Below are 22,951 nucleotides of genomic sequence, written 5' to 3' on the forward strand. Positions count from 1 at the left end.
GCTCTTCTGGGCCTCTAATTCAATAGGCTGTTACCAAAAGGGAAAGTGTCCTTAAAATTCTCAAATTTAAAACAGCACGTTCAAAGGCAAAACTGCCCAGTCTCAGGAAGAGATGACTCACCTGCTCAATATCACTGTTCTTCCGTGATTTGTATATAAATTCTCCAATGGCTACAAACACAGAAAGGACCAGCCCTGCAGCCAGCACAATGAAGATGCCTCCAATGTTCTCCACTCCCAGGGCGCTGGCTTCTTTGCTGTCCTCCTCAGGGCAGCCATTCCCCCGCCACCACTTCTCTTTCAACATGTGGAGCTTCCCTTCCTCTTGCAGCTGAAGAATGGCAATTGTAATTTTATCCCGGTAGGGAGAGCCTGAAAGTCGGGGGTGATTTGGATGGTGGTCATCAAAGGGGTAAGAAGATAACAAGACATTACACTATCTTAGTGATAAATGCTCCAGAGTTACGAAACCTTGATGCACACATCTGTCAGCCAAAGTTGGGAATGTCTGATCTTATATCTTGATGTCTCTAACTAGTTAGAAGAGGGAGAGGTGACATGCTGAGTTCACTATGGCCCCAGGGTGTTCCTGATTCTAAATAAAGAAACATTAAATAGGAATTCTATGACATTTCTGCTTCTGCTGAATTCTTCACCAAACCTTTTCATATCTCAAGGGATTTGTTGTTTCGATTCTACCTTTTCTGGCCTCTTGGTGCTCTCTTAATTGTGGCTGAGTTTGGCCATTCTTGCTTCTGTTTCTCTATCTTCATTAGAGCTCAGCTATGGCCACATTTCTGGCCACGGGGAGCTAACGTGATGGATGACATTTCTAGTTTTGTGTCATAAATCTTCCCAGCATGCTCTGCTTGCTCTCTTTCCCCAACTACACAGAATTAAGAAAACGCTTTCAAGTCACCAGTGATGGAGGAGCCACAGAGTAGAAGACATTTGGGCTCTAGGGCAACTGCATGGAGCAGATCCTTCCTTTTGACCAGACTGAGCTATGGCACTCAAGAAATGTTAACCGAGGAAGACATTAAAAAATTCAGATGTTGTTTACAGTGGTTCATCCATAATAATTCATTTGGATACCAATTAGGATAAAATACATTCTGAATAATTCTGTGGTGCTATAATATACTACAGCAAGAATTTAGTAATATTTATGGCCTGTCTTCTGGTAATTCCATTGAAACTTTAATTATGAAGGGTTGGAAAGTGACAAAGGGTATAAATTTGGACATAGTATCTTAATTCTTAACTCCTGTGTTAATCAGTGCAAAAGAGATAAAACAAAATTCCTTTACTTGTTTATTTCCTTTGGTAACATTTTTGATAGTGTTTTTTCTCCTTGGTAGTAGGAAGCTCCCTTTGCTTACAAAATTTAAAGCCATTGCTGGTGGAGACAATTTAAAAAGTCAGGTATCTTAAAGACAAGGGAAAATCTTAAAAATAATAAAGTCAAGACCATTTGTTAAATAGATTTAATGAAATTTAAAATCTGAAGTTATGATTAAGAACCAACAATCCAAGTCAGTTCTCATTTCTTCCACCTCAGCACTATTCCTGTGAAAGTGCCCCTGGTGTCTCTCCTATCCCCAAAGATGACTCATGTCTTATGTCACAGCTTAAGTTCAACAAGCTCAGGCTCAATATTTTGTCATTTGTCATTTATTTCCTCATAAGACTTAAAAAATAATTGTCAACACTCAAAATCTACTTTAAAAGAGGACTGAAATGCTTTAGAGGGAGATTGTAGCTTGTCAATTCAGAGTATGGATTTTGGGGTGAGAAAATGGATTTTGGAAACCACATAAGAGATATCAGGTATTTGCTTAAACTTTCTCAGAACAATGGGTAGAGGCAAAATTAGCAGCATGCATGTCCTTAGAGTGCACAAGCAAATGAGAGAACCTCGAGTACTTCGCTTTAAGGTACATGGAAGTGCTTGCATGAGCTTGAGAGCAATACTCCTGGCCTTGGCTGCACAGTAGCCATAGTGATCTACGCAGTGGGTATGCAATAAATGCTTGCTGCCACTCTCTTCCTGCCTTCAGGCTGCACAAGACCTAACACATTACAGACAGATGGAGATCCAATCTCTGCTTAATGTTGGTCTCTAAGGAAGGTAATTTCCAGCCTTCCAGTAACCTGTTTAAATCTTAACTGCTCTCATTCTCTTGAAGTTTTATTTTAAATCCCTCAGGAGGCACATTTCTAGAGCTTCTGTCCTGAGAGTCTCTAGGCAGCAGTTTTCAATTTTAGCTTGTGACTGAGCCAACTTTGCCAATCTTCTATTACGGGAGAGACTTCAGGGCCTCTGGGGACTCAGGGCAAGACTAGTCATGGCAGGGACCTTTTCACATCTCCGTATCTTTTAGCTTCAATCTTTGTTACTGCTTAAGTGGCCTAGTTGACATCAGAAATGACATCTTGCAAATCATTTGGGAAAAAAAAAAGTATGTGTATACATGGATCTTCCTGAATAGCAACTGATCTTCCTTCAAGAATAAATTCATCATAAAAGAAACATCTCTCAAATGTTTCCAGCAGCTGTATTCCCCATGGATGAGTTCACTCTGAAGCCCACCATCTGCTCCAATTATTCCCTCATTGTTTTTGCTTTAAAAGCATGACAGGTTTATCACCACTATGAAAAATTTCTGGAGAATATTTCTTTTCATCTAGGAAGGGGAAATGGAGGCTCTTTAACATTAGCGTTTGCTACAGGTAAAGTTGGCAAGAGAGAGCCTGAATGAATCTGTCTAGGTCTCTCTGTAATAGATCTCATCATATGTAAATGGAGACAGACTCATCACAGAGTCAGCCATTCACAGGAGGGCAGACAGCAATCCACCAAGTGCCCTATTTACTCAGCAGAGTTGCAGGAAGGATCAGCTTCCACAATTCCTGCCTGATACTACCACCACACTGTCAGAAAGTTTAGATTGCAAGTATTCCATTCTTTTTAAAATTTTTTCAGAGTTAAAGATCAAACCCAGGGTCTTTCACTTGCTGGGCAAGTACTCTACCACTGAGCTGAATCCTCAACCTCTAAATATTCTTTGAAAGGAATACCAATTAAATTCTCATGTTCACATGCAGCTGCTCTCAGAGTGATATGCATTCTCTTTTTCTGCCATTTTTACCACACAGAAAATCTGGTGTCAAAGAGGGGTGCTGAAGGGATAGGGTAGGGGTTGTAAGATAGAAGATGGGATGAGAAAGATCCATGTAAGATAATCTAGTTTAAAGATGGCTGAATTAAGAAACTCCAATTGCTACTCAAGAAGACACAGCATGTACAATCAATCCTGGGGTCCAAATTTTGCAAAGATTACGGCAAAGGAATTCTTTCCTGGTATTTTTTTTTTTTTCCTGACTTATGTTTCATTCCTAAACCAGCTGTGGGGAAACATAAAGAACATTTGCTCATCTTTTTTTTATGCATATTATCTAAAATGAGATGGCCAAGCTGAGCTAGGCTATCATTTTGAAACCCCAAAAGGTCCATTATGTCTATTTAGTTATTGTCTAACAATCTTCATAAGCCCCCTGAAAACATGTTGAATAAATGATGTAAGAGATTCCCACTTGGAGAACTACCAGGAACACTGGTGTTTCCACCAGGAAATGTCACTGGAATTCGATGGAGACCAGTTTTAGCTCTCTGCCTGCTCCTTTCCACGGGACACTAATGAGCTTACTTCTTTAAGTCTGATCAAAGGCTTCACTTTTGATCTTTTGCATCACTGGGATGCTCTCATTGGTTAAGCTCTGTGTCTTTGGGATACATTTTTTCCTCCTTGTTTCTGTGTCACATGACTTTGAGATTCTTGAAAGTGTGTTCCTAACTGCTTATTTATTTTAATTGTTTGTCTGTCATCTTTTCTATGGGTCCAGCTTTCATCTTGTATTTGTGATGTGATATTTTATGCTGTGTATGTTACTGTGTGCCACCTTTAGTACGTGTTACATGACAAGTTCCTCCAAAAGAGTTTAATTTAAACTAGCCTAAAGATTAGTAAACACATATGTAAACTTAAAGTTTAGCTAAGTGCATTAGATTTAAAAGAAGAAATTAGTCATTCTAAATTTACAAGAAATTTTGAACATGTTTTCAAGACTGGTCTTTTATATTATTATTATTATGATGACAATGATGAAATAATGTTTACCATTTTGTATTTCAAATATTGCTTCCTGAATTTTCATTAAAATATTGTTACTGATCTGTTAGTTATAATATTTAAGAAAAGTGACTTAAATATACTTTATATTCTATCAAAATAATTATTTGGTGCTAAATTTTTCACTACTTAAGAAACTGACTCTTGAGCAAGATGGCACAGACTCAGGGCATCAAGAGGAAAGTCTGTTATTACTACGATGGTGATGTTGGAAACTACTATTATGGACAAGACCACCCAATGAAGCCTCACAGAATCCGCATGACTCACAATTTGCTGCTCAACTATGGTGTCTACTGAAAAATGGAAATCTATCGTCCTCACAAAGCTAATGCTGAGGAGATGACCAAGTACCACAGTGATGTCTACATTAAGTTCTTGCATTCCATTCTCCCAGATAACATGTCTGAGTACAGCAAGCAGATGCAGAGATTAAACATTGGTGAGGACCGTCCAGTGTTTGATGGCTTGTCTGAGTTCTGTCTACTGGTGGCTCTGTGGCAAGCGCTGTGAAACTGAATAAGCAGCAGACAGACATTGCTGTGAACTGGGCTGGGGGGGTCTGCATCATGCAAAGAGGTCTGAAGCATCTGGTTTCTGTTACGTCAATGATATTGTCTTGGCCATCCTGGAACTGCTAAAGTATCACCAGAGGGTGCTGTATATTGACTTTGATATTCACCATGGTGATGGTGTGGAAGAGGCCTTCTATACCATGGACTGGGTCATGACTGTGTCCTTTCATAAATATGGAGAGTACTTCTCAGGAACTGGGGACCTATGGGATACTGGGGCTGGCAAAGACAAGTCCTATGCTGTTAACTACCCACTCCGAGATGGGATTGATGACGAGTCCTATGAAGCCCAGTGCAGTGGTCTTACAGTGTGGCTCAGATTCACTATCTGGAAATCGGTTAGGTTGCTTCAATCTGACCATCAAAGGGCATGTCAAGTGTGTGGAGTTTGTTAAGAGTTTCAACTTGCCTATGCTAATGCTGGGAGGAGGTGGATATACCATCTGTAATGTTGCTAGGTTTTGGACTTACCAAACAGCCGTGGCCCTGGACACAGAGATCCCTAATGAGCTACCATATAATGACTACTTTGAATACTTTGGACCAAACTTCAAGCTTCACATCAGCTCCTCTAATATGACTAACTAGAACACTAATGAATATCTGGAAAAGATCAAGCAGTGGCTCTTTGAAAACTTGAGAATGCTGCCCCATGCACCTGGTGTCCAAATGCAGGCAATACCCGAGGATGCCATCCCAGAGGAGAGTGGTGATGAGGACGAAGAAGACCCTGACAAATGCATTTCCATCTGCTCCTCTGACAAATGAATTGCCTGTGAGGAAGGATTTTCCAATTCAGATGATGAGGGAGAAGGGGGATGCAAGAACTCTTCTAATTTCAAAAAAGCCAAAAGAGTCAAAACAGAGGATAAAAAAGAAAAAAAAAAGATCCAGAAGAGAAAAAAGAAGTCACAGAAAGGGAGAAAACCAAGGCGGAGAAGCCAGAAGCCAAAGGGGTCAGAGCAGAGGTCAAGTTAGCCTGAGCAAGATCTGCAACTGTGGCCTCTCCAAGTTCCTCATTTCCCCCAGTCTCTCAGATTTTATATTTTCTTTTCATCTGTGTATTTATATAAAATATATTAAATATAATGTCCCCAGGGACCAGAGCTCAGGGCAGTGGTGCTGGGGGAATTCTTCCCAAAGACATTTTGTCTATCCTGCTCAGGTCTTAGTTTTGAACCACATAGGGTCTGAGTGGAAAGAAAATAACCAGAAGACAAAATCCTGAACTGCCAAGTGCCTGCTTTAGGAGCTTTGTTAAGCTGCCCTTATGAAGCTTTCTAGAAGGGGTGACTGGCTCTTCTGGTAATATCAGCTAATTTTAGATTGGTATACCTTCCCACTGGACTCAGGCAAGCAGAAAAACTCTCATTGTCCTGTCTTCCTCCAACTCTGCAGGTGGAGGTGTTAGCCCAGCTTCCTTTTTGAGATATTTTCATTTTGTGAGACTTTGTAATGAAACAGCACATTTCTATACCTCCAAAAACAAACAAACAAACCAACCAACCAAAAAGAAACTGACTCTTAATAAAGTCAGAATTTAAGTGTTGTAACAGCTAAGCTTTGAGTGAGTATTCTTTCTTCAAGCTTGGTGAAGATCATCTTCTGGGTGTTTAACTTGGATGTCCAATCTAATAAGGGCTGTCCTAGTTAGGTTTCCATTGCTGTGACAACTATCATGATCGAAAGCAACTTGGGGAAAAATGGTTTATTTCATCACACAGTTTATAGTCCATGACGGAAGTCGGGCCCGGAACTCAAGGTAGGTAGCTGGAAGCAGGAAATGAAGTGGAGGCTCTAAGAAGAACTGGGCTCACTGGCTTGTTCCCCATGGCTTGCTCAGCCTGCTTTCTTGTGCCACTCAGGACCACTCACAATTGCTTAGGCTCTCCCACAACAAAAAATGACTCAAGAAAATGCTGTACAGACTTTAACCTACAGGATAGGCTGATGAAGGCATTTTCTTAGCTGAAGTTCCATTTCCTAACACAGCTCTAGCTTGTGCCACAGTGACAAAAATACTAATCTTCACAAGGATATTAGTACAGCCAATATTTTGTTGCAACACATCTAAGAGGGTCCTAAACTTTGACAAGTTACCTGTTCTCTTGATCAGAGAGGTCACGGGCACCTCTGTGGTTGAAGTCTAGCAGCTGTGTATTCTTTGGAGAGAAACGTCATAGCAGGAAAGTCTTCAGTGCTTCCTAGGGAAGTTGCATGGCCAGCAAGACCTTGACCCATCCCGGTATGCAATACTACTAGTAGAGAAAGACTAGAGGAGCCAACACACTCTTCCTATATCCCTAAGAGCACCTCATAGGTGACCACAGAGGTTTGAATTTGTTAAACGAATAGAAGTTAATTTGTTACCACCAATGTAGACTAAACCCCTGGTGGGAAAGTATAACCAAAAAGGAAAATATCATAAGCCAATTTTAGCAGTACCACAAGGACTCTCATCCTGAGAGGTCTTTCTGCAAACCACAAAGGTATCTTACAAAGGTCAAAAGTAGTACAGGTAACCAGCTTTGCCCAGTTAAAGAGGACATCCAGAACATTACTAGGCAACTGTATTCTGACTGATCACCTCTAAACTATCTTCTATCCTGATTTTCTCTTGCCTCATGGGGATGTCTACAACCCCCAATTCTCTGTCTCATAACACAACAGGATTTTGATATTATGCTACCTTCTCAAAGGCATAAAACTTGTGTGTGTGACAGACCTATTGCTCAGTTTTTTTCTTTTGTTCAGGGGTTAGCTTAATTCCCAACTCGATAATACCTAGAATCACCTAGGAAGACATGCACAAAGATGGATTGCCTACATTGGGTTGGCTGTGGGCATGTCTGTGAGGAGGGTGGTCTTAATTAGCTTGGTAATATGGGAACACCTAGACCACTGTGGGCAACACCATCCCTAAGCTGGGGGCCTTTAGCTGTTTTAATAGTGGAGAAACCCAGATGAACACAAGCAAGCAAGTAAACATTGTCTGCATTCATTTCTCTTTGTTCTTGAATGTGGATGTGATCAGGTGCTTCTAGCTATTATTGCTGTGATTGCCCTGCTAGAGTGGATTGTAGCATGGAAGTGTATGATGGGGAATGTCTTTCTGTATGCTGTGAATTTGTGTTGCTCCAAATGGATGATAAATAAAGATGTTTGGCTTATGGAAAGGCAGCTTAGAGGCAGATGGGAAATGCAAAGAGAAAGAGACAGGAAGAAAGTGGAGGGAGATGCCAGCAAGCTGCCCAGGGAGTAACATGTAATGAGATGCAGGTAAGGCCACAGAACATGTGGTGATACATAGATTAATAGTTATGGACTAATTTAAGATACAAGAGCTAGCTAGCAAAAGGCTTGAGCCATGGCCATGCAGTTATAATTAATATAAGCCTGTGTGTATTTACATGGGGGGTGCAAGAGGAAGAGATTTATCCTGACCTCCAGCAGGCTGGGACACAGGAAATCTTCTGACTACAATTGTAACTGGAATAAACAAAACTTCCTCTCCCCTAAGTTGCTATTTGTCAGTGCTATTTCATTATCACAGCAACAGAAATGAGACCAAGACATTGCTTGAAGACTATTCACAAACCTCACTACTCAGATAGCTAAATTAGCCCCAAATTTCAATAATGTTGGAGTAGTTATTTTTACTTGCAACAGTTGTGCCTTAAAACTGCAGAGCCCTATATTTCAGATTGTTTAAGATAGAACCTGTATCATATGTGCCAAAGGTAGAGGCTGTTTTCATGCAACAAATGCAGATAAGTACAAGTCTAAGTTTTATCCAACATGATAGTGATGTTCTGGAGAAAGGATATGAAGGAGGGCTAGACTGTGGCAGGTCAGGGTTATTTCTTTGTCTCTTTCTGGAACCACTTAGAGCCATATGCTTACTTGTTCCATTTAGTTCCTGAATTTTAAGCTGCTCTTCAAGTTTATGTCTTCTGGAGTTGACCAGTTCAACTGCTGCTGATGCTGCTACAAGGTTTTAAGACCCCGTCAGGCAAAGATCTCCTTCCAATAAGCTCTTTGGACAAGCCAATAAGGACCTTCTGTCCAAACCACTCCTAAGTAGGGTTTTTTTTTTTTTTTTTTTTTTTTTTTTTTTTTTTTTTTTTTTGTGGCATCTTGTGAAACTTCAGCCAGAAAAACAGTTGATAAACCAGACCACTTCTTCCCTCTCAGCTCAAAGCAGCTATAAGAAGAGGCATATAATGAATCTACCAAGGTTGGATTGGTTGCTCTTTCTGTGAAGAATGTGGAGTGAAGGCCATTAGCAAATCAAAATGCAGAGAAGAAATGACTCAAATGACCATAGTATGTGCCCAATCCTAACTGATACATCTACAACACAACTCTTACACACAAGTCTCAGGGAACATGTGGAAGAGGGGGAACAAAGATTGTAAGAACCAGAGGACCAAAATTTCTGTTGTAAGTTTGTGCCACCTTTCAGTGATTGGAAAGCCACGCTTAGGAAATCTCAAGATGGCTGCCTGAACAAGATCTGAATAATTCCAACACCCGTTTGACATGTGACTCCAATTGACATGAGGGTAATCTCATGGATTTCACCCTAGATTAAGAGCTGAAAGCAATTAACAACTGCTCAGAGAATTAGTTTTCCCCAGGGATGAGCTCAAGTTTGTAATCCAGAAGTGATCATCCCTAGAAACATATATGCAGGTAACCCTGAAAGTACTCAACAGGCTATAGTTATATGTTCACTCATATGTATAGGCAACAGAAAAGAGTAAAGAAGAAGAAGTGGTGGACTTTGGGGAAGGCAGACATGGAAGAGGTAGGAAAGGAAGAGAGAATGATTTAATTTACATTCTTATTAAGTTTTTAAAAATTAAAGAAAGAAAGAGACTGGAAAATGGAGCCTGTCTGCTATTACACACCTTCACAAGCATGGTCTATGAATCTCAGATTGTTCATGGAATGTTGTAACCTTGCTCTCCAGAGCTGCTGTCCTGTACCCCATGACCAGACACCCTTTAACCAGTATTATTGTTTTTAGTTGAATGGGAGAGATAGCACAGCTGGTAATTAGATACACAGTGTCTCACACTAACTTCCCAGAACTGCACACTGGGTAATCATCCTTTGAATAGAGCAAATTAAGTGCAGACAACCATACACAAGAAGCTCAGCCCAAATGTAGAAGTGTATGCCCTAAATGGAGACCCCCAGGAGTCCATTGCCCTATGCTTCTATACTGGTTACCATCCAGCCCAGTGTTCTTTTGAAGCACACTCAGGTAACCTATTCTGAGTATACTCCAGTATAGCCAGTAAACTATTCTTACAAAGGAGCCACCAGAGGGCCAAGAAGGGCAGTCACAGACTCCCTAGTGCAATTGTTCTGAACATTTAGAGGGAAACAGTGATAATAAAGTTAGTTTCTCATGGGAAATATTGATATTTCTAACAAGTAAGTAGTGGGGAGCCAACAAACTGTTTGTGCAACTGAAGATCTTTATTTGGTTAATTAATATTAACATGGTAAATGTTGTTGAATATGGGTTGGACATAGTTTTTAAAATAAAATTAATTAGCTGTCTAATTATTAACATTAGCAAATTTATTTCATCTGAATCATGACTTTGTTTTTTGTTGGGAAAATGAAATACCTGGCCATATGTCTTAAAGTCTTAGAGATCTACAGATGACTGATGGGAAAGGCCTCCTTTAGACAAGTCATGGTCTCTCACAGTCTGGCGTTGAGAGCATTCCACAGCAAAGTAAACCATCTTGACTCATGATCTCTGCCTGGCTTCTGTAAGCATTGAAGTTTATGATCCCTGCCTGACATTGACGGTCACACTGCATAATCCCTGTCAAGCATGGCAACAAAATACAAATACAGACAATAAGTCAAGTTTATCTCTGGCTCTTATTTATCTAGCTCAGATGCCACTACACTTTCTTCCTACTGCATTAGCCCACAGGTCTAGAAAGCCTTATTTCTCTCCTTTGGAATCCCAAACCTCACTGGAGAGGAACAGGGCACCTTTATGGAAGAACCTTTTAAATACAGTTTTCTGTAGAGTGAGGCAACAGGACAAGGGTTTCTTTGTAGAAAGGATGAGTAATTGTCCCCTGAACATAGGCACCTTTTCTGTTTGTTCCTGTAGTGTCACAGAAGAGGATAGTATATGGGTGTGTGGTCTTTCTAGGCAATAGGGTCCTGAGGAAGCACACTGCTATGGAACTGAACCAAGAGAAATGTCTGGAGGTTTTAGGGAGTTATTGTTTGACTCTAGTTTATTGTCTGAGAAATGTTTAAAATTTAATTTCTGCCCTTGCTTTTGTTTTATCATTTATTGAGATGGAACCACAGCCTTCTATACCTGGAATTAATTCTCATCTATATGTAGAATTCATTTCCTTAGATTCTGGCATAACTTAAGGCATAAAAACTAGGTAATATAACTATTCAAGAAAATATTGTATGAAGATTAATTAGGAAAATATGTTCTTTAAAATATTGGTGGTAAAAATAAAATCACACAAGTCTTAAACAGTTACTGTGGAAAGACATAAAAAATAGTAGCTGAAAATTTATTAGACTAAGTATCTAAGATTACTCAATTTAAACCATGCCTTATTTATTTATTTTTTTTAACAGACATTACACGCTTCTCAACATTTGAATGCTTGTAATCAACATTGCTCAACTTAGCCTTGGCTAATGCCTTGCGCCTCTTACCTATAGGTGTTCCCACTCCATAACCTTTGGAGTCTATGAGGCCCCCAATCTGCGTGAGGTTGCAGTTTCTCTGTGTCACATACTCAATGCTGGTGGACTCCATTAGCAGGGCATAGTCGGTGGTGAGCACCCTTTGGATCCCTTCATCGTTGTTTTTAACCAGTGCACTCTGTTGTCTACTGCTCATAAAAGCCCACATTTTCTCATAGGTGGATATCTTTGATTTCTGTAGAGAGAGGGAAAAAAAGCACACCCACCAGCAGAAGAGTGCTGAAAAAAAAAATGGCCTAAAGCCATTCACCGTTCTCATGGGTTAAATAATAAAGGGGTGACTTTTTCTGTAGGCGAGGAACTGGAGTGATGGTATTGGGACTTCAGTCTTACAGGTAGCTGAGAAGAGCATAATTCACTAAAGAAGAGAACTTGGAGACACTTAGATTACTATGGAAGAAAAGGAGACCTTGTCAGATGGAAGTCATGGCTCAAGGTCCTCTTCTTGATTTTGGTTAGGGAAGAAAAAACATGAATATCAACAATAGTGCTGGTCTAATAAACTATTGACATTTGACAACAGTACTACACAGTCTACTTGGGCAAAGCTGAGCCTCTCTCCTTCCAGAACTCTACTTCCCTTCAGCCACTGGACTTCAGTGGTTGCTTTGTTATTTCCAGATATGGAAGCTCCGGTGTCTGGCCAGTACTACTTTGCTAGGGATAGCCTGGGATATGTCACTTGCATTCTCCCCTTCGTTTGTGAAAGGAGTACATCTGGGACTAAATTTTCTACAAAATAAGGGATGTAAATGTGCTTTTCTAGTTAATATTCAAATCAGAAGGATCTCCCTATTTTTTATGTATATAATTTCTCATTGCAATCATATTTTAGATAACAAGGTCTGCATATTTCATTTTAAAGTATTCTCTGATTTTCATATCTTTTATTCAGCTTTTTGGTAGAATCAATAATAGACTATATATATATATATATATACATATATATATGATATATGATATATGCATCTATACATAGACACCATTACCTCATTATCTTCTTTTCTTTGTTAAAACATACTGCCTGCATTTCCATATTGCTTAGATATGAATTTCCATTCTTTTGAATAGTGATCTATGATTAGGCATTTTACATTTTTATTCTGTAATTTCCATAATGTTTCAAGTTTTTCCCCTGAATTTGTCTTCATTTGCATCAGTACACCCTTCTGTTTATTTCAAAGATCAATGTCATCACGGAATTACTGATGTTTTCAAGCTAAAGCTGGTTCTGACACATGTAGACTCCTTGTCAAGGGCAGGGCCTACTATCCTAGGAGTACAGAAAAGCTTCAGACAGGGCTAGGGGCTGGAGATACTGTATGAAGCAGATCTGGAACAGTTGCTTGTTCATGCTCAAATGTTCTGGGAATTCACTTGGCTCCTAAGCCTGCTTGAGACTTGGGTTAACAAAATAGGCCTCATGAGTTGGGGAAAGGGGAGACAGATGGCTTTAGATTGGATTGTTAGGCATTGGAAGAGCCCCAAGAGAAAGATCTTATAAGACAGATAACAATTCAATACACATAACCTTGTACATGGTAATGTTTTATAGGACCCATTATGTCATGATAAAGCCTCTAAAACTTACTCCTCAGCCCCAGGAGATCTGAAAAATGGAGCTCATGTCTCCACACCCAAGGTGTGTGCTGGGTGCTGGGGCTGATGCCTCATTTGCTGTGTGGTTTCAGCCTTAAAGAATCTGATGCTTCTAAATTTTTAGTGAAGAGAAGAGATACTTCTGTAGGAGCAGGGAGGTCACTCTGTCTTTTTCTTTTTCTTTTTTTGCAGCAAATGTATGGCTGGGAAAATTATTCCTTCATCAGGAAACTACCTTAAGGGAAAATCATTTTCTTTGAAGTATGACAATTTAAAGTTATCTGAGACTTTAGAGATAGATGCACTCAAACTATCACTTTTATAGATGAGGAACTTGTAGTACAGACTTCTTGGAGACTTCAGACAGTGACAGTGAAAGTTAATATCAGAACTAATCTTAGGCCCCAGGAACCCCAACTTCTTATTCATTATCCTTCCCCTGCTTCATGCTGACTTGGGTAGGGTAGATGTCTACATTGCCAAAGTTGTTTTGACAATGACTTTAATCTTATTTGATCTACATGAGAAAACATAGCATTTATTAAAGGACTGGCATCCTCCATAGGCCTTTTGGCTAGTTAGTTTTATGGTGGTACAGCATATGATATCAGTCAGCATCCATGTGAAAATTTCACAGAACATTTATTTTTATTTTCATTCTTTAAAATTTTGTTAAACTAAAATGCCTTAGTTAGAAAATTGGAACTTATCTCTGTAGAAGTAGGAAACAAAAAATAAATGGCCATTTTATCCATAGCAAATGGGCAACATGTGGAGGCCTTCAAGTCACACAGTCACTTAGAGATGGTGGATTTTCCATCATTGGATATCTACCAAGAAAAATTTGCTAGGAAGTTTTGCTTAAGGATTCTCCAAGTCTGAAGCTCTGCTCCCTAGATCAGGCCCTTTGCATCACAGGTCCTGGGAGAAGTGTCCCACGGTGGTTATAGTTGGTAGGTAGATGAGCCACTACTAGACTGAGGGCTCTTTCCTGCTTAGCCCCGAGTTCTATCCACCATAGTGCTATACTCAGAAAGGTTTATTTTTTTTTGTCAGGCCCTAAATAATGGACAATTTTATTAGCTTTCAAGATGAAAATCTTAACACTTCTTAAAACTATGAATATGCTTTGCTAAAAAATTATTGTAAACGTTAAAAGACCAAATGAAGGGTTTGAATGAGAAGCCTGGGTATTCTGACTCTTCCAAGTCTGCTCCAGTCTGAGTTAGCCTCCTTAATCGCTCTGGATTAACACACAGAATATTAAAGTACCAGGGACAGTGATTACCTCACCTCTCATTTCACTGAATATGCCACAAGCCAATTAGAACTCCCATATCCTGAGAGGACACAGGCTTAGATTAATTCCTTGGGATGGTTTAGCCTGATTATATATCTGTTTTTATGCTGATAAACACGGGTGACAGATAACAAGCATTTCTTGTCAGGTATCGGTTAGAAGGCAGAGTCACTTCAACAATGTTGATGATTACTTATTCCTCGCTTTGCTCCATATAATGCATGCTGGCTGAGTACTCACTAGGTGGTGACTTACAATGTGTGTGTAGGCCATTGAAAACTGTCGAACATAGTGATAACAATGAGCACAGACAATGTTTATTGTATAACATGCCCTTCTCTGAGCAGCATGTTGTATGTACTCATTCATTAGGATTTCTGCTTTACAGATATAGAAATACAATATCACACTGAAAAGTAATAAAGCTAGAGTCTCATTTCAGTACTCCTGTTCTAGTCCAGGTTCTTAACCAAAGGAATGAATTATTTTATTTGAATACAAAAATCCATTAAACTCATAGCCAGGTGAATATTTCAGCAGATGTAACTCACATTCTAAAAAAATCACGTGTTTGTATGCAGCACTCTGTTGTAGGAGGGATTTTTCAGCTCTTGCACTTAGCATACAATAGATGAAGATTGTTTAATGACTTTCAACAGATTCTATAAATTTAGACAAACATTCAGTGTCTCAAGATGTGCAGCAGTTGGAATCTGGAAGATAGCGTGGATCTTGTTTGTATTTTCCCCTTCCTTTTTGTAGCCTTTTGTTTCCTCTATAGTTCTGTTTTCGGCTGCTAGATTTTCCTGGCAGGATGTGAGATGGGGAGAGCTCTGCAGTATAGTATGCTTTTAAGATCGATAGAGCCTCCATTTTATAGAAATATCTTTCTGATGTTTCATTTCTATTGAGATAAGTATTGCTTATCACAGTATTTCTTCAACTAAGCTATAGGGCACCTATGGGGAAAATATATGATCTCATTATTCATTAGAATAAATATCTGTGAGATCCTGCTTTGGGACAGAGTATTTGAAGGTCTTATGTTCACATGTGTTTACAATGCTTCCTTTTGCTTATTTTCATAATTCTACACACATACACATTAGGAATAAGTTATTGAGATTTTTCTCTTTAGCATTGTGTCAAAAGTGACCTTATAAATGTTCTGTGTCATACAGAACAAATCAATGATCAAAATAATTCTGTGTTGTCTTTCCAGCAGACTATTGAGAAGTACTAATCTTAAAAAATACCCTTAAATATCAACAAAAGATATCAAGAATTCAGAATTGAAGTTTATGAAGCCGACATACAGAAGAGAATACCTGTCTGAAAGACAACGATTTCACTTAATATAATGAAATTTCATTAAATGATAATGTCCCATACCATGTTGAAACATGATTTAATTTAACAATAATCATTTGAAGGAAGACTGTTAGAAGATATCATCTGTGATGCAATGGGGACTCAGCCTTTCCAGGTATGATCATCGTGTTGGATCATACCCTTACCTTGAATCAATAAAAAGTTATGGCATTTGAAGATTCCCTGAAGCTTTACAATTTCATTGGTTCCCTTCAGGGAATTCTCCCAGTGAGACCTAAACATCTTTGCTCCAATATGTCTCACGTTTTTCTCCTGTCTACAGTTAAAGATTGGTATATTACAAGCAAAATGCCAGACTTTTTAAAAGGTTAGGTTAAATTGAACTCATAGACATTTCTTTCCAAGTGAATTCATTTTTATCTTTTGACACTGATAGTAAAGGAACTTGCATTTTCAAACAAGAAGATCTTATAGGAAGAATGTCTTTCTATGTGGAAAAGGTTGAGGAATTTATCTCATTTTCTGTTTCCTGGTGGTTTTGTCTGAACTCTGTCTCCCTGCAATAACATCAGTTCCACAGGTGCTGGGCCCAGTGACTTCCTTGAAATAGTCTTTGCTTTGCTGATGGCACTAACTGCTCTCTGCAAAGAGATTATAATGGTTACAGCTCCTAATTCCCACAGCTGGTCCAAAGTCCCCAGACCATGAAAGCCAGAATGGCAAGTCTGTGATGATTTTTTTAAACCCATTTTATCCAAGTCATTTTAGACAGAATCTAGATCTAATCTTTGTAATCCCCTAGCTTGAGTCTGGGAAGACAGTGATTTGTTACAAGGCAAGACTCTACTGAGAAGTGCTTCTGATGACCATTTCATAGCGAATTTGGCCCATGGGAGTTCTTCTGTTCACTCCATTTCCTGTTTGTGCAATGTAAGCTGTAGGTATTTAGCAGGTTGTATGTGACATGTATGTCTATTGTAATTCACATCTCCAGGCTTTGCAGAAGGTTTAAACTTTTCCCCCTTTTATCTCCTACCATGTGAGCCTTTGTGCTGACATTTTGGAGACACTGGAAAAATGCTGAGCTGAGTTAAACTGAATTGCTTACTGAATTCTAAGGAGAGCCCCCTGCTGCTCACCAACCAAGTGAGATATAATTCTGCAAATGCAATGCATGTGCTCGGGAAAGGCTTCCAATGGAGTTTCTGTCTGACAAGGCCATGGGATGTCTTTCAGATTTTGGGTCTTGGCACTGGCTTAGGATTTAAGGGAAGGCACATATTCTAGAGATTATTGAGTAAAAAGGCTGAACCAAGACCAGAGTAGAGTAAATTTAAGTCTACAGATATTGAAACAGAGATGCTTTTAGAGCTAAAAAATTGATGATAATGGCAATAGCTTCTAAATTGCTTACCATTTGCTAAGAGATTGTGTATGTGTATTAGCTTCGTTAAATCATATAACCCTGAAAATAATCTCATGGTTTAAAAGTTAGCTTCGATTTACAGGCAGGGAAGTTAAGGTATGAAGAGTTGAAGTAACTTGCCAAGGTCTACATAGCTAACTAGCCAGAGTCAAGATCTGAATCCAGGCTGTATGGATCCAGATGATGGAGATTTTAATTTATATTCTAGCATTTGATGTTAGCCAAATTTCCTGAAATGACCTATGGTATTCCTTATGTGTGAAATATATATTGAAAACAATATCCCCCTGTTGTGGTGGTTTACAAAAGGCATTGGTAAATAATTGTTTTTAAGCCTCACATGTCTCTTAGACCTTTGAATAAAGATTATTTTGGGGAAAAATGTGACTTACTACATTGTCATTGTGACACCAGAGTTAGGCCCATTCCTTTATTTAATAAGGCAATTAATAGAGTTGTAATAAGGAGAAAAAATAGCTTTGTGTATATGTACTGTTTCTGGTTTCTATGAGAGGAAGAACATAGTAATGTCTTACTACACCATTTATGGAAGGAAAGGTTGTAATTGGATGTTGTGGCTATCAGTTATCTTTGGAAGAAAGTGTAGAAACAGATTAAGTGGGTCCTAGGGAAGTTACAGCTAAGCTGTATCCACAGACCATATAATGTGTGTACTGATGGTTCTTTGATTCTTCCCCCTGTGATGTTGATCATGGCCCCAGGAAGGCAGAAAAGCAATGAGAGCCTTATCTGTTCAGAGCATTGCAGTGATTAAGGGGAGCAAGCCATCCAGCAGTAGGACACAGGGATAGCAGCATGATAGTTAATTCATCCCAAATTCTAAAATGGTTCATTGGTAATTTTTGTTGAATTCTATTGAATTATGAATTCTTGACTTATAAATTTCTGTTATAAATAAAGTATGGATAAGCAGGACACAGTGGTCCTCTGATGTCTAAGTTCCTAAACAAACTCAACAGTACCAGGACTGCTGGTGAAGTACTTGGCCTTTCCCTAGCCATGCTTGCTAATTGTCCTTGTGATGAATGTCACACTTTGATCAAATAGACTATTATGTGATCCACGGTGATTAAAACGTTAAGACTTGCAGTGCCCATGAACTTGTGAAAATACAGTGTACAATAAGTATCATTAGTTCCCTGACCTTGGCTAAAAAAGTTATTTTCCTTATGGGCACTGTCAGCTAGAATTTCAGAATGTGTGTTTAAAGATTTCTGAAACTTTGTGAATTGTAAGCTGTGTTTCAATGCCCCCCACTATGAATAGTCTTAGATGACCAATGTGTTTCTACATAGAAATGACTCAATGAAAGAAAAGCCTCCCTCATCTCAGACATATACTGACCCAGTTTTTTGCTTTCAGAAATGTCAATTAAGATCCTAAAAAGATGACACTGAAGTTAGAACACTGATTGCTCATCCAGAGAACCTGAGTTCAGTTCTCAGCACCAACATTGGGCATCTCACAACTGCCAGTAATTCTAGTTCCAGAGGATCCTGTATCCTCTTTTTGTTTCTCTGGGTATTTGCACTAATGTACACACACACACACACACACACACACACACACACACACACAATATATGTGCACACACATGCATTCACACATACTAAAAACATACATCTTTTAAAATACAACTAATCTACCCTTTACCTGAATCCAAATAATGGAAAAGAGAAACTCACTTGAGCTATTTTAAAAGCATAAATTTGTTGATTTAAAAGATTGAGAATTGAATACAAGTCTTTTGGAATGTAAGATATCACGCTGTTTGTAAGAACAACAAAGTCTAGAAGAAAATGTCAATGGATTTTTATTTAAATTTTTGTAAGCAATTTTCTGCCACACTTTGGAGACAGCACTTGAATAAAACCATCCCTTGAGAATATGCTTGGCAGCAACACTTTGTGGGAAGCTTTAGTTATCAAATTGCCAGAAGTTGTTTTTAATTTTAATTGCTATTGTAGAAGTAGAATCATTCCAGGTTATTGAGATGGCTCAGAGGATAAAGGTACTTGTCACCAACCCTGAAAATCTGACTTTGATGGCTGGGACACACATGGTAAAAGGAGAGAACCAACTCCTGTAGCTTGTGCTCTGACCTCCACATTCTCCATAGCATGCATGTACACACACACACACACACACACACACACACACACACACACACACGCATGCACATGCACACACTTTCTCAATAAAAATAAAAAGTAAATAAAGAAAAAAAGAAAGTAAAATACCAAACCCTTGCTTATAGGCTGGAGAGAAAAAGTGAGGGATCAGTGCATGTTGTTAATAACTGTGGCGCCTACAACCCTACAACTGCCCATTCTTTAGTTCTGCAATGATCTGAACCCACCTTGGAAATAAAGGGACCGGTTGTTACCACTGGGGTGCTGCAGAAGACTGTTCTGTTCTTGAAAAAGACATTCAGTATACTGCGATGCGATGTGAAAATGTCTTTTTCGTGACTGAGTGGTCTCTTTCTTTCTGCTCCAACCACCAGCTAGAATGTGCTAGGTTAGACCAAATCCTCCCACTCAGAAGAGGTTCTTGCTTTCACTTAAGAGGTAAAAGTAGGGAGGAAGGGAAGCCTGGGGCACAGCCAGAGCGACAGTGATGGGACTGATTCCTTGTAACTACTGCCACTCAGTGACTGAACTCTCTGCATGAAACTATCCCGACAGCTAAGAGGCTGGAATATTTCTTTCCCTTGTAGAACTATCTAGATTATGAACTCTTGAATGGTCACCCTCTGAAGCTTTCTGACAGCTTGCTTCCCTCAAGGGGAAAGCAAAATCAGATTCCGTCCTTGTTCTCTTTTTGCAAATAAATTTCCTTCTTGATAAACAGAGTCCCTGGGCCACAGGCTGATGTGTAAAGTGAAGGACTTGGCAAACAGGGACTCTTCCTCTGTAGGTCTGTGTTTCTAGCTGCCTATCCTGTGTGTGTGTGTGTGTGTGTGTGTGTGTGTGGTCTCTGTCTCTCATTTGTTTACATTCTTACTCATTTACCATGAACATGTTTTCTAAGTACCTTCTGTATACCAGTCACTAGTTTGTACCTTGGATGTATTTTCCGAGTACTTGCTATGAAGCAGTCACTAGATTGGATTATGGTGATGTAATAGTAAAACAAAAGACTAAGTCTCCACTCTTGAAGAAGAAACCTCCTAGACCTCTCTGAGGTTTGATCTAATTTTGGAAAAGTTAGGCCAGGTCTGCTGTTCAGAGTAACCTTCTTCCATTGTTGGTAGGGTGCACTGGAAAGTCCTTGGCATCACCTCTGCTCACTCACTGTTTTCAGTTTTCTTTGTGGGTGACAACCATTCTGACTGGTGAGATGGGATAGCAGAGTCACCGTTTCCCTGTGCTTCTAGGTTCCATGATAATGTCGAGCAACATAAATCGTTTGGGATGGTTTTTCAGATACACATACTTCACTTTGATATGTTTTCTTCTGTCTCGTGTGCCTGACCATGACTTCCCTTGTTTATGACATGAATCACAATGAAAGTTAGCTTTGGCGAACTTGTACCTCTTCACAGTACTGATTTTCAGAAACAACTAAACTTTTCTGAAACTTGGGAAGTCTTGTATGCATTTATAATCATTATTCAAGATGTGACTTTCCAAGGGGACATGATCTCTGTGATGTATACACCTACCAAATTAATCACTTTGTCCTAAATATGAAAAAATGTTTTTAAATGTCTTTCTTAACCTATAAGAAAACTGTATACTATTTTTTACATTAGTCTGCTATTTAATACACCTCTAGGAATGCTCACTCCACATCAGTTTCTGTTCTTACTACAATCATTGCTGAAATTCTTCACTTAGGTCGTGAGTGGACACTGCCCGACAGTACAGCACCTGCTTTGTCTTCTTTTTGGCAATTTTTGTTTCTGAGTTAGGATATCTCACACGTCCACTCAGCCCCGGGCTGACGACTTCATCTGTAAGAATCCCAGTGTGAACTTTCCAGAGGGGCCTTTAGAGTTTCTTCCGGATACGAATGTTTTCTGTTTACTCATAAGCCCATTTCCTTATACCACCAACCTTTATTTTTGTTATTTCTTTAAAAATAAAATTAGTTAGCAGGAAAAATATTAGCTTTCCTCCTGAAATTAAACAGAAGTTTTGTTGGTTCTCTTACCCTCCCCTCCCCATCTCCCTGACCCCCTTCTATCCACCCCTCCCCATATCCCTGACCCCCTTCTATCCACCCCTCCCCATATTCCTGACCCCCTTCCCTCCCCATCTCCCTGACCCCCTTCTACCCTTCTCTCCCCATCTCCCTGACCCCCTTCTACCCTTCCCTCCCCATCTCCCTGACCCCCTTCTACCCTTCCCTCCCCATCTCCCTGACCCCTTTCTACCCTTCCCTCCCCATCTTCCTGACCCCCTTCTACCCTTCCCTCCCCATCTCCCTGACCCCCTTCTACCCTTCCCTCCCCATCTCCCTGACCCCTTTCTACCCTTCCCTCCCCATCTTCCTGACCCCCTTCTACCCTTCCCTCCCCATCTCCCTGACCCCCTTCTACCCTTCCCTCCCCATCTCCCTGACCTCCTTCTATCCGCCCCTCCCCATCTCCCTGACCCCCTTCCCTCCCCATCTCCCTGACCCCCTTCTACCCTTCCCTCCCCAACTCCCTGACCCCCTTCTATCCACCCCTCCCCATCTCCCTGACCTCCTTCTACCCTTCCCTCCCCATCTCCCTGACCCCTTTCTACCCTTCCCTCCCCATCTTCCTGACCCCCTTCTACCCTTCCCTTCCCATCTCCCTGACCCCCTTCTACACTTCCCTCCCGACTCCTGTTGATTTCATGTCACTTCTGTCTTAGTGTCCTCCTCCACTTCTTTGAAGCTCTCTCCTCTCCTCTCTCCCTTCTAGTCTCACAGATCCCACAACTTACACACACGCAGACATTCTGAGCTAGGGGCACATAGCACAGCCAATATTCCATTGCTGTCATCTAAAACACGTTTTCTTCCTTCCTGGTGCTATCAATTTTTTCTCATAAATATCATGTTTCCATTTGCCTTTATAGCTAAATGAAATTCTGTTGCATGCATATAACACGTTTTACATTCCATTCATCTGTTGATGGATAGCCAGGCTGGTCCGTTTCTTTGCTATTGTAAATAGAGCGATTGTAAGTGTGGATGTGCGGGTTCATCTGTAGTAGGAGATGGAGACTTTTGGGTATGTGCTCAGGAGTGGTACAATGGGGGCATATGGTAATTCATATGTTAATTCTATATTTAATTTTTTTGAGATCCCTATGTGTTGATTTCCAGAATGGCTATATGATGTTACACTCTCACCAGGAGTGAATAACATTCCCTCTTTTCCCACACCTTTGTCAACATTAATTGTCATCTTTCTTTTTTCTTGGTGGCATCCATTCTACCTGTGGTGAGATGGGATCCTGGAGGAGTTTAAACTTGCATTTCTGTGTTTATCAGTGTTTCCCAACAGAAGGCTGCGGCCCCTCTACAGGAAAGGACCAGGCATATGACTATGCAAGGGGTTCAGCTCCTTGAACTCCTGGCTTCTTCATAAAGTCAGGGGCCACATCTCATGATTACTAAACCTACTGGGCCTATGAGAATTGATTTTATGGGAGGTATAATACCTGAAATTTGATAATAAAAATACCACGGCTTACTTCATAAACAAGGCAGAAATCAGTTTCATTATTGTTATCACTAATTAAAAAGACCT

General features: G+C 39.9%; 1 protein-coding gene and 1 pseudogene across 7 annotated transcripts in view; one reads left to right on the forward strand and one right to left on the reverse strand.

Annotated features, from left to right (window-relative positions):
* The window catches only part of Grik1 (glutamate ionotropic receptor kainate type subunit 1), a 404,890-nt gene that overhangs the window by 16,065 nt on the left and 365,874 nt on the right, over positions 1–22,951 (reverse strand). For 6 of the 7 annotated variants that reach the window (XM_036203403.1, XM_036203400.1, XM_036203401.1 and 3 more), the window contains 2 exons: positions 11,492–11,717; positions 122–372 (listed from right to left, as the gene is read on the reverse strand). In XM_036203403.1, the coding sequence (XP_036059296.1) occupies positions 122–372; positions 11,492–11,717 (477 nt within the window). The remainder of the gene's footprint in view (positions 1–121; positions 373–11,491; positions 11,718–22,951) is intronic. The other variant, XM_036203406.1, reaches the window with a different exon arrangement.
* LOC118593813 lies at positions 4,345–5,751 on the forward strand (annotated as a pseudogene).

This window comes from Onychomys torridus, chromosome 12, assembly GCF_903995425.1.
Source record: "Onychomys torridus chromosome 12, mOncTor1.1, whole genome shotgun sequence".
Lineage (NCBI taxonomy): Eukaryota > Metazoa > Chordata > Mammalia > Rodentia > Cricetidae > Onychomys > Onychomys torridus.